The following is a 13,231-nucleotide window of genomic DNA, read 5'->3' as shown; positions in this document are numbered from 1 at the left end:
TTTCCTATATATTTTGGGTATTAACATATTTTAGAATATAAAGTGTGAAAATACTTTCTCCTATCTTATGTTTTCTTATTTTTTTTCTTTTCCTTGCTGTACAGAGGATTTGAACTTTGATGCAGCTCATATTTTTTATATTTTGTTCCAGTTCTTATTTTGTCATACCTCCCCCTGAAAAAAAAAATTTCAAGACATATATAACAGTTGTCCCATATTTCTTCTTTTCACTTACGCTTTTATTTTTAAAGAAACATTACAGTTTTAAGTCTACCATTTAAACCTTTAATACATCTCAAGTTCGTTTTGGTGTATCATGTAAGAAAAAATAGTCTACTTTTATTAATTTGTTTGTGGGTATCCAGTTTTCCAGCACCAAGCATTGAAGAGACCATACTTCCTGCATTCACAGTGCTAGTGCCATAAAGATTAGTTACCTTATATGTTTCCGTTAATTTCTGAGCTCTCCATTCTCTTCCTTTTCTTTTTGTGCCTTTTTTATACACATATTTTGTTGTTTTTATTACTGTCATCTTGACACACACTTAAAAATCAGAAAGTGTGATGCCAGAACCTTTTCTCTTCTTTCTAGACATTGTTTTGGCTCATCAAAGTATTTGTGATATGGTACAAATATTAGGAATTTTTTAGTGAATACTATGTGTAATACCACTAGAATTTTGATAGGGAGTGGATTGAATGTATGCATTGTTTTGGATAATATATTTCTATTTACTCATGTCTTATTCAATTTCCTTTATTAATATCTTCTAGTAGTGAGTGCAAAGGATCTTTTTTACCACTTGGTTAAATTTATATCTTAGAAATCTATTATCTTGATGCTATTGTAATTGACAGTGTTTTCTTTACTTAATGGATAGTTTGCTAGTGTATAGAAAAACAACTGATATATGTATGTAAATTTTATGTCCTGTGAATAGCTGAGTTGTTTTACTACTTTATAATTTTTTTCTATCTTCTTTATGGCTTTTGATATATAAGATAATGTCATCTGCAAACAGTGTTAGTTTTACTCTTCTGTTTATAATTTGAGTGGATTCTTCCTATGTTGTTGCCTAAAATTTCTGATTAGATCTTGTAGTAATATGATAAAATAGATGTGTTAAGAGTCGTTGCATATTATCTTTATATTGGTATCTGTGCATGTGAAGGATTACTTTTCCAGTTTTTATAAAGTGATTTTGGAAGGTAAAGCTGTTTTCTTTAGGGTTCTGGGTTTTCAATGGATAGTTGCTGTAGCTCGGTAACAAGACTGCCCCTTGCTCTGCAGTGGAGTCTGCGTTTGGTGTGCTAGTTCTGAAGCACATGGGCCATTTTCAATCCTCTCTTGTTTCTGGGTAAACTGCATTCCTTCAGGAGTTTGATCTGTATGACACCAATTAGGGCCTGGTTGTATAGTGACTCTGCATATGGTGGAGCTGATACCAGCTGTGTGGGTGGGTGTGGCTACCAATGAGTACCTTGGAAGTTACCCTTCAGTTCACCATGTGCATCTACATACTAAAAAAACTGGACATGGACTGTAGTTGAGACTGCTATAGCAGAGTCACAGGTCTGCTTCACAGATGATAGCAAGACCAAGTAATACAGGCCTGCCTTCATGGCTGCACATAGGTGTGTCTCTCCTAAAGTCACTGGATGAGCAGTACCACTCCAACTTTGTCACAGGGAACCATTGGAACCTCTGTGCATTCCTGATGGTTGACTCATGTTATAGTCTGTAGTGAGGACAAGGAGTCCTTAATTTTGCCAACTGGATGAGAACCTGAATATTGAAAATGACTTCCTAGATCTGTGGTACCTCTATGGTTTAATGACCATTCATTTAAGTCCCCAAATTCACATAAATGTAATTTTCTGTGGATAGCTGCCAAATTTTTGTTTTTTGGGATAAAACAACTGGATACTTTCCACCCGACCATATTGCTCTTTTTTTTTTTTTATTTTGGTTTTTTATTTTTATTTTTATTTTTTTTTATTGGCTTTCTTTTTTAATTTCTTTTTATTGGCTTTTCTTTTTTTTATTTTGGCATATTATGGGGGTACAGATTTTAAAGTTTCAATAAATGCCCATTTCCCCCCCTCCCCCCAAAAGTCTGAATCTCCATCATGACTATCCCCCAGATGGTGCACATCTCACTCATTATGTATGTATATACCCACCCCCCTCCCCCCTCCTACTTGCCCAATACCCTATTACTGTAGTACCTATGTGTCCACTTAGGTGCTACTCAGTTAATACCAGCTTGCTGGAGAATATATCTGGTGCTTGTTTTTCCATTCTTGAGATACTTCACTTAGTAGTATGGGTTCCAGCTCTAACCAGGAAAATATAAGATGTGCTATATCACCATTGTTTCTTAGAGCTGAATAGTACTCCATGATATACATATACCACATTTTATTAATCCATTCTTGGATTGATGGGCACTTGGGCTGTTTCCACAGCCTTGCAATTATGAATTGTGCTGCTATAAACATTCGAGTGCAGGTGTCTTTTTTGTAGAGTGTCATTGGATCATTTGGGTAGATGCCCAGCAATGGGATTGCTGGATCAAATGGTAGATTCACTTGTATCGCTTTAAGGTATCTCCATATTGCTTTCCACAGAGGTTGAACTAGTTTGCAGTCCCACCAGCAGTGTAGGAGTGTTCCTCTCTCTCCTCAACCACGCCAGCATTTATTGTTTGGAGATTTTTTTATAAAGGCCATTCTCACTGGGGTTAAGTGATATCTCATTGTGGTTTTGATTTGTATTTCCCTAATGATTAGGGATGTTGAGCATTTTTTCATATGTTTGTTAGCCATTCTTCTGTCTTCTTTAGAAAAGTTTCTGTTCAAGTCCTTTGCCCACTTTTTAATGGGGTTATTTGATTTTTCCTTCCTGATTTTCATGAGTTCTAAGTATATTCTAGTTATCAGTCCCTTATCGGATGCATAGGATGCAAAAATTTTCTCCCATTCTGTAGGTTGTCTGTTTACTTTCATGATTCTTTATGTATTTTTAAGTTCTGATCTGTTCCATGTCTATGTCTTATAACATTAGAATCCAAGGTTGAGAAAAACATGGGAGCATTTCAATTTCTCTACATTGTCAACATATGTATGTATGTGTATATATATTTACTTATTTAAAACTTCTCAATGTAATGGATGTGAGGTAATATCCCATTGTGATGTTGCTTTGCATTTCTCTAAAGATTAATAATTTGGAGGACCATTTCAAATTCTGTTTGGCCATTTGTATATCTGCTTTTCAGAAATGCCAGATCAATCCATTGTCCATTATTTAATCAAGTCATTCATTTTTGTTGTTGAGTTGTAGTCATTTTTAACCATAATAGATGTAATCTATTATGGTTAAGTGGGCTTCATCCGAGAGATGTAGGCATGGTTAAACATAGACAAATCCATAAATGTAATTATATACATAAAAGGAAAGTAAAAACAAAGACCATATAATATTCTCAAGAGACCCAGAAAAAGCATTTAACAAAATCAGGCCTCTTTGGTGTAAGAATGCTTAACAAGATAGGCATTGAGGGGACTTACTTCAAAATGATAAAGGTCATATATGACAAACCCCCAGTCAATCTCACACTGAACAGAGAAAATTTGAAAGCATTCCTGCTTATAAGCAGATAATATATCCCTTTAAGTTATTGTAAACATAGTACTGGAAATCATTGCCAGAGCTTCTGGCAAGGGAAGGAAACTAAGGGAGTCTCAATCAGAGCAGAAGAGGTCAAACCATCACACTTTACAGATTAATGATCTCAGAAAACACCAAAGAGTCTGCCAAAAGCTACTGGAGTTGATAAATAAGTTCAGCAAAGTCTCAGGTTACAAAATCAATGTACACAAATCAGGAACTTTCTCATAGGCCAACAACTGTGAAACTGAGAACCAAATCAAAGATGCATGCCTTTCATAATTGAAACAAAGCAAATGAAATACTTAGGAATATATTTACTACGGATGAGAAGGACTTCTACAGGGAGAATTATAAAACACTGAGGAAGGAAATAGAAGAGAATAGAAACATACAGAAAAGCATTCCATGGTCAAAGATAGGCAAAATCAACATTGTTAGAATATCTATACTACCCAAAGTAATCTACAGATTCAATACAATTTGTGTTAAACTAATAACATCATTGTTTACAGATTTAGAAAAGTAATTCTATACTTCATATGGTACAAGAGAAGGCCCCATAAAACAAAAACGACATTGAGGAGCATGAACAAATTGAGAGGCATCCCTTTACCAGACTTTAAGCTATAGTACAAGACTATCATAACCAAAACAGCATGGCATTGTCTCAAGAACAGGACATAGAACAAAAGACCAGAACCGAGAGCATAGATATAAAACCATCCTCATATAGCCATGGAACAGCAGACAAGAACATGTACAGGGGAAAGAAATCCCTTTTGAATAAATGGTCCAGTGAAATTTGGATAGACACATGTAGAAGAATGAAGCAGGATCCACACCTATAATCTCTCACAAAAATCAATTCACAATGGATGAAAGACTTTATCCTATGGCATAAAACCATAGAATTTTAGAAGAAAATGTTGAAAATGCTCTTAAATACTTCAGCCTAGACAAAAAATTTAGGAAGACTACCCCAAAATCAATCACACCACCAACAAAAATAAATAAATCAGGCGTCATCATACTAAAAAGTTTCTACACAGCCATTAAAAGTATAACTAGAGCAAACAAACAACCTAGAGAATGGGAGAAAATATTTGCATGGTATATATTCAATATATTGCTAATAGCTAGAATTTATACATAAGTCCAGGAACTCAGTAAGATAAAATCAAACAACCTGATTAAAAGCGTGCCAATATATGAACAGAAAGTTTTAAAAAGGACATGTACTATGGCCAAGAAGCATATGAAAAATGTGTGTACATCTCTATTCATCAAGGAAATGCAAATGAAACCAAACTGAGATATCCCTTAGCTCTAGTGAAAATGGCTTTTATCAATAAGCCAAAAATAAGTGTAGGTGTGGATGTAGAGAGTTAGGAACACTTATGTACTACTAGCAAGACTGCAACGTGGTACAATCTCTCTGGAAAGTTATATGGAGGCACAGGAAAGTACTAAATTTAGAACATCCATTTGATCCAGAAATCCCACTACTTGGTATCTAACCAATGTAAAAACGTCATCCTATAATAAATACATCTGCACTTGAATGTTCATAACATCAAAATTTACAATTGCAAAGAGGTAGAAACATCCTTGGTACTTATAAATACATTAATATAAATATATCTATAAATAAATATAAAATGTGATATATGTATACCATGGAGTACTACTGAGCCTCAAATTTAGTGGCTAAATGACACCCTTTTATATTATCCTTGATTATGCTGGAGGCCTTTCTTTAAAGTAAATTATCACAAGAATGGAAAAACAAGCACCACAAATAGTCCCTATCAAATTGTTACCAATCGATCAACACATATGTGAACAAATGGAAGTAAATTTCAGTGGGTATTGGGCTGCTGAAAGGGGGAGAAGGTGTTGGGAAAATCCACTCCTAATGAGTGTGGTGCACACGATCTGTGGATGGGCACAGTTGTAGCTCTGATCAGTCGATGCAAAAGCAATATACATATTCTAAATTATTTACTCCCATAATATTTTGAAATTAAAAAAAAACATTTTGTAATATGTAAGAAAGTTTTGAAAAGTTCATCTCTGTATCTCTTTAAGATATTCTTTTTTATTTTAATTATTGTAAAATCACAAAAATTGAAATCTTAATTACTTTTAGTTGTTAACATCAGTCATGTGAGCTATATTTACATCATCATGTACTATATTGTCTGGAATGTATGTACTAAGTAAATGTGAATTTCAGTACACATGAGAAAACTACCTGTTTTGCCCATTGCCTAACTGCTGACAAAAAGCATTATGTTTTCTGTTCCTAAGAGTGTAACAGCTTAGAAATATCCTATCCATACAATCAAAATACATCTGTCTTATTGTGACTGAGGTTCCATTAAGCATAATGTCATCGAGGTTTATCTATATTGTGGATGTTATTAGAGAATCTATTTTTTCTTAAGCTGAGAAATAATCCATTATTTCTACATTTCAAATAGTATTTATCTGTTCATTTGGCAAACGCAGTTTGGGTTGCTTTCATCTATTGACTTATGTGAATTATTGTGAAATAAATATGCATATGAATATAACTCTTTATTTTACAATATATGCAAGAGCTTATTTGTGTTTCTTTCTCATTCATTGGTCCAGGTGTCTCTGCCATTAGATAACTTCTTTGACTACTGTATCATTTTTTTTATTTTTCTATTTTTATTTCAGCATATCATGGGAGTAGAAATGTTTAGGTTATGTGTGTTGCCTTCACCCCAGAGTCAGAGTTTTAAGCATGTCCAAGCCCAGATGGTGCACATCAAACTCATTATGTTTGTATATACCCATCCCTTCCACCCCCTCCTACGTGCCCGACACCCGATAAATGTTATTCCTATATGTCCACTTAGGTGTTGATCAGTGAAACCAATTTGCTGGTGAGTACATGTGGTGCTTGTTTTTCCATTCTTGGGATACTTCACTTAGGATAATGGGGTTCAGCTCTATCCAGGAAATTACAAGAGGTGCATATCAGTGTTGTTTCTTATAGCTGAGTAGTATTCCAAAGTATATGTTTAATGTTTTAAAATGGGTAAGTGTGGTACCTATAGCATTGCTTCTCTTTTTGATGATTGTTCACATCTTTGTGGTCTCTTGAGATTTCATATTATTTTGGGGTTTGCTATTTCTGTTTTTGAAAAAAATGTAATAGAGAATTTGAAAGGAATTGTATTTAATCTGTAGATCACTTTGGACATTTTCACAACATTAGGTCTTCTTCCCTTGAACAAGAACATGTTCAAGAGTGTGTTGTTTATTTTCCTATACTTTTGAATTTCTCTGTGTTTTTTGTGTCACTTATCTACAGTTTCATTCCATTCTGGTGAGAAATTAAACTGTGTAAAATTTCAATTTTTGAAACTTGGTTAAGACATGTTTTCTGTCTGAACAGGTAGATTTGTAGGAAGAATTTTTATGAGCTATCAAGAATATTGTATATTTTATTATGTTCTATATATGTGTGAGGACTTATTGTTCTTTAGTGATTTCAACTCTCCTGTTTTCTTACTAGTAATTTGACTGACCTTATTAGTATTGAAAGTGGAATACCATGCTATCCTATTATTTTTATGTTCATTTCTTGCTTCAATGTTGTCAACACTTTTTATATATTTGAGAACCTTTATGCAAGACATAGATAGATATCAGATATATAAATTATATTTAAAGGGTTATCAGTGAATGACCTCCTTTTATATTAAATGTCCTTGTTTGTCTCTTGTGGCACTTTAGACTTAAAGTATATTTTATAAACTATAACATTTTGCACTTCAAAAGTCATGTGCCTAATATAATTTTGAACTCCACTGCTCTTCTGGTATGCTGAGCATTTTCGTGGTATGTCTTGTTATTTCCTGTCACTTTTTGTCTATTGCTTTCACCAGGTATGAAGTCAAGTCTCTTTAGAGAGAATATAGTTGGATTTTTTAATTTCTTTATTTAATTGTGTCTTCTGAGTAGAAATACTAGTACATAAATATTTGCATAATTGTTTAAAAGGGACGGATTCAAAATTGCCCTAATATTAATTGTTTATGTAACTTTTGTCACTATTTAGTCTTTCTTTCCACTCCTTTTCTCCTCATTCCACCTCACTGATTTTTATTGATATATTTTGTTTCTGTGGCCACCTTCATTTGTGTATTGCATTAAACATTTTTCTGGTGTTCACTGTGAGAATTACCTAAAATCTTTTGAAGCTGCAACTTATGTTAAACTGATAACTACTTAACTTCAATTGTACATAAAAATTCAAAATATTTATATCTGCCCTCAACTTCATGATATAGATGTCAGTAATTATGTCTCTTTACATTATGTCAATTAACATGTGGGAATGATCATTTTTATTTTGTCTTTCAAATTTGATAGCATAATTAAATGTTTTTGCACCATCAATATAATACTGCAGAATTTTATTTTTGATATGTGCATATCTTTCCCAGAATGTTATGTAGTCGTCTTGGAAGATAGAAACCAGACATTCAAAGGCCATCAAAAACCAGATGTATGGACACATGTGCCATTGGTTTGACTCTCTTTTGAAAGGGAATCCAGAAAATGGAATTTTACTGCTAAAGTGAGAACTGTATATGAGTGGGGAGGAAGAGTTTTGCTGGGTAAATGTAACATATGTCACTTCCCCTTCCATATGGTTCTTGGTGTCATACTCATCTGGGGTACCATGAAATATTACCACTTATGATTTCTCAATGAATCATGTTTGCAAATATATTTTGGAGGTCATATATCTATGATGGAAGTAAGACTATGGTATTCTATTGCACTTTCTTGCTAATGTGCTTGGTATAGTTTTGTATATTAAAATTATGAAGTATATTTACCTAAGTATAATTAGTGAGATCCTTTATTATTTTCATTTCTTTCAGAACTCTCTTCCCATTGCACTGAAGACCCAATGCCAGAGCAGGGCATAAAACATTCATTCCAGAAATCAATAATAAGACCGTACGGAAGCTCTGACCAAAAAAATGTACTTTTAAGAAAAGACTGGGAGTGTGTTGATGAGTGTAAGAGGCAGAAAGTATGTTATGATGGTCTTACCCAATGTTTGTCAGGTAACAATAGGAAAATCTTGAAAGGTTATAAATGTATAAAAATGTTTAGCAAGTCCTCAAATCTAAGTAAACCTAAGATAAGGCACACTGGAGAGAAAGGTTTCAAAGATAATGAATGTGGCAAACCTTTTATGCACAGCTCAAAAGTTCTTGGACATAGGAAATTTCACACCGTAGACAAACCCTCCAAGTGTGAAGAATGTGGAAAACCCTTTAACTGCTACACAAATCTCACTATACATAAGAGAATTCACACAGGAGAGAAACCCTACAAATGTGAAGAATGTGGCAAAGCTTTTACCCATTGCTCAATCCTTACTCAACATAAAAGAATTCATAATGGAGAGAAAACATACAAATGTGAAGAATGTGGCAAAGCCTTTACCCAGAGCACACACCTTGCTCAACATAAAAGAATTCATAGTGGAGAGAAACCCTACAAATGTGAAGAATGTGGCAAAGCCTTTATCAAGATTGGCGACCTCAATCGACATAAACGAATTCATACAGGAGAGAAACCCTACAAATGTGAAGAATGTGGCAAAGCCTTTATCAAGATTGGAGACCTCAATCGACATAAACGAATTCATACAGGAGAGAAACCCTACAAATGTGAAGAATGTGGCAAAGCCTTTATCAAGATTGGAGACCTCAATCGACATAAACGAATTCATACAGGAGAAAAACCCTACAAATGTGAGGAATGTGGCAAAGCCTATACCTGGTACTCAACCCTAACAATACATAAAATAATTCATACTGGAGAGAAACCATACAAATGTGAAGAATGTGGCAAGGCCTTTACCCAGAGCACATATCTTACTAAACACAGAAGAATTCATAGTGGAGAGAAACCCTACAAATGTGAAGAATGTGGCAAAGCCTTTAACAAGATTGGACATGTCCATCGACATAAACGAATTCATACAGGAGAGAAACCCTACAAATGTGAGGAATGTGGCAAAGCCTTTACTCAGAGCACACACCTTACTCAACATAAAAGAATTCATACTGGAGAGAAATCCTACAAATGTGAGGAATGTGGCAAAGCCTTTACCCAGAGCACACACCTGACTCAACATAAAAGAATTCATACTGGAGAGAAACCATACAAATGTGAAAAATGTGGCAAAGCCTTTAACAAGATTGGAGACCTCAATCGACATAAACGAATTCATACAGGAGAGAAACCTTACAAATGTGAGGAATGTGGCAAAGCCTTTACCTGGTGCTCAACACTTACTCTTCATAAAATAAATCATAATGGAGAGAAACCCTACTAGTGTGAAGAATCTTGCAAAGCCTATATCCGGTGTAGAGACCTCACTCAACATAAAAGATTTCATTCAGGAAAGAAATCATACAAATGTGAGGAATGTGGCAAAGCCTTTACCCGATACACACACTTTACTCTGGATAAATGAATTCATACTTGAGAGAAACCCTAGAAATGTGAGCAACGTGGAAAAGCCTTTTCCCAGTGCTCAATCTGTACACTATATAAAATAATTCATAGTGGAGAGAAACCATACAAATTTGAGGAATGTGGCAAAGCTTTTATCCAGTGCTCACACCTTAATCTATATGAAAGAGTTCATAACAGAAAAAAATTGTATAAATGTGAAAATTGTGACAAAGTCTTTAATAACTGCTCAATCTTACTCATCAAAGAAATCATACTAGATATAAGTGAGACAAATGCAATGACTTTGGAAGTACTTTCTCAAAATATTAGCTTTAAAATGCACAACAGTACTTATACTTATGTAAACAATAATAATGTAGAGTGCTGATAATATCTTGAGTTATAACAGACATTTTATTGGACATGGGAGAACTTTCACTGAAAGTAATTCTCCAATATTTTCTGAAACATTGATCAACATCACAAAAATTTTCATAGATAGAAACCTTACAAATATACTGAATGTGAACAAATATTTATGGAAAAGGTGTACATTAGAGAACAACAAAGAATTGATACTTAAAACTTCTTTACAGATATAATAAATTTCAGAACACATTTACTCAAAATTAAGTCTAAACAGATATCACAGGACTCACAGCAAAATGTGCTGAGGCACTAACACATTTAAACATTTCTTTAAACCATGTTGTTGAGTATAGAGAATAACTCTGTTAAAATAGTTAGATAACTTATTTTTATGGCAGTTTTAAAAGCACGAGATTTTTTGAAAATTATAATGATGTGTAAAATATACTTTCTTGTCAGGGTGGGATGCAAATTCAATAAAGTATAATTTTTTTTGCAACCTTTGACAAGGAAATACTGATGTTATTCAACTTTAAAAACAGTAGATGCTATGCTTCATTTTTAGTGTGTATGTGAATGTCTATGGTTAATGATAGCTACATCATTAGAAGTCTGTGTGTATTAAGTACACATCATTCATGTACTTTTCCATAGAAAACTAAAATCACTGAAATGTAAGATGTATGAAATGGAGAGGTGCTGTGTGGTAGACTTCTAAAAAACAGTATTTCAAGTGATATATGATGTAGGTATACACACTAATATCCTTCTCATTAAAATCAGAATGAAACGATGACAATATTACCAATAATTTGTTTTACTAATTGTGCATTAGAATAATGAAACAATGAATTTTTAAATATTTTTAGATTACATGTAAAGTTAATTTGTTTTATTAAATTAAAAAATGTTTTTATTGTGTCAAACGTGTTTTAGATTGAATGAACTGTAATTTTTCTACCAACATTAACCTATTCCATGTTACTCAAAGTTGGAGGCAATGGATTGTAAAAATGTACTATTGGGTTACACAGTAAAATTAAATCATTTATGATCCTTTCTTCAGTGACTTCAAATTTCTAATTCTTTGGAGAATAATGTCCCCACAAGTTTTACTTTTTATTATTTTTATAATTCCATTGTAACTGTAATGCTTCTAATAAAGTTTGTCCACTTAATGAAAAGCCATATATTTCTGAACACTGAATGCGTACTTGTTACATTTTATGCTACATTTTTCTTTTAATATGCAACCCATCTGGCCAGTGAAATAGAAATAAACACATTTTTTTTACTTATAATAAATCATATATATAAATACAGCACCTATAAGATGAACTTTAGTTGTAGTACATTTACAGAGTAAGTATTTTTGTATGAACATGGATGTGTACTTATTTTCAAAAGAAAAGAATAAATATTGAAAAAAATAGGTAATTTCATAATTGTTCACAATTTACTAGCAAACTAAAAACTCCATAGATTCTGAAAGCAAATTTTTTTTTTTGCTTTATGTTGAATTAATTTGTTTAAAATTGTAAAGTTTGGCCGGGCGCTGTGGCTCACGCCTGTAATCCTAGCTCTTGGGAGGCCGAGGCGGGCGGATTGCTCAAGGTCAGGAGTTCAAAACCAGCCTGAGCAAGAGTGAGACCCCGTCTCTACTATAAATACAAAGAAATTAATTGGCCAACTGATATATATATAAAAAATTAGCCGGGCATGGTGGCGCATGCCTGTAGTCCCAGCTACCCGGGAGGCTGAGGCAGAAGGATCACTCGAGCCCAGGAGTTTGAGGTTGCTGTGAGCTAGGCTGACGCCACGGCACTCACTCTAGCCTGGGCAACAAAGTGAGACTCTGTCTCAAAAAAAAAAAAAAAAATTGTAAAGTTTGTAGTTCACAACCTGACCATGCCAATCCTCTGTTCTCACATGCTTATTACTCATGCTAGGCCTATTATATTATTTCATTATTTCAAAGTTTGTTATGTATTGTATATGTTACATACGCTGCAATTATAAGAATGATTTTTATAAAATTTAATTGTGGCTCCTGGAAAGAGATTGAAATGTCCAGGGTGAAAAATGTCACTGATTTGCATGTGGAGTGAGGGGACCTGCAGAACAAACAACTCTCAGAATTTATAAGTGGGAATTCTGCTTCTTTCATTTCATAATTACCTCCAGTGTTGATTTTTTTGCTATCTTTTTATCTTCATTCCCTTCTACAAATGTATCTAAGGCATTCTTCTTTCTGCGTGCACTTGGGCTGCAACATTCTCACTGTTGTACTCACCCCCTGTGAGTTCACATAATACTTTAAAAGTTCTGATGAGAATTGTAGAATTATTTATTTTGGTGAAAAAAAGTTTAACTAGAGAGTTTGAGGCCATTTATTGGCTATACATGCAGCATTCTAATGACTTAATTAAGATTAGAGAGATTCTGAATCCTAAGCTTAAGGTAAGAGCCTTAAGTACAAAGACAGATAAAGAATTATGAATGCCAAAGGATTAAATCAGGAACTCAGTATTGTTTGCTTTGTAAAAGCAAACTGTTATTAGATCCTACCATATAATGCCATAAATATGAAAATAATTACAATAAGTAAAGCATTAATAAGTGTGAGATGCATATGGTAAGTACTATATAAAGAAACATGAGAAT

At 33.6% G+C, this 13,231-nt stretch overlaps 1 protein-coding gene across 1 annotated transcript in view; it reads left to right on the top strand.

Moving 5' to 3' along the window:
- LOC142865690 (uncharacterized) overlaps positions 1–11,508 on the top strand; it is a 142,083-nt gene extending 130,575 nt beyond the window's left edge. The window contains exons 12-14 of the mRNA XM_075998879.1: positions 3,858–3,863; positions 9,442–9,993; positions 11,504–11,508. Coding sequence (XP_075854994.1) covers positions 3,858–3,863; positions 9,442–9,993; positions 11,504–11,508 — 563 coding nt within the window. The remainder of the gene's footprint in view (positions 1–3,857; positions 3,864–9,441; positions 9,994–11,503) is intronic.
- The last annotated feature ends 1,723 nt before the right edge of the window (positions 11,509–13,231 follow it).

This window comes from Microcebus murinus, chromosome 31, assembly GCF_040939455.1.
Source record: "Microcebus murinus isolate Inina chromosome 31, M.murinus_Inina_mat1.0, whole genome shotgun sequence".
Lineage (NCBI taxonomy): Eukaryota > Metazoa > Chordata > Mammalia > Primates > Cheirogaleidae > Microcebus > Microcebus murinus.
This window is presented reverse-complemented; position numbering and strand designations above follow the sequence as displayed.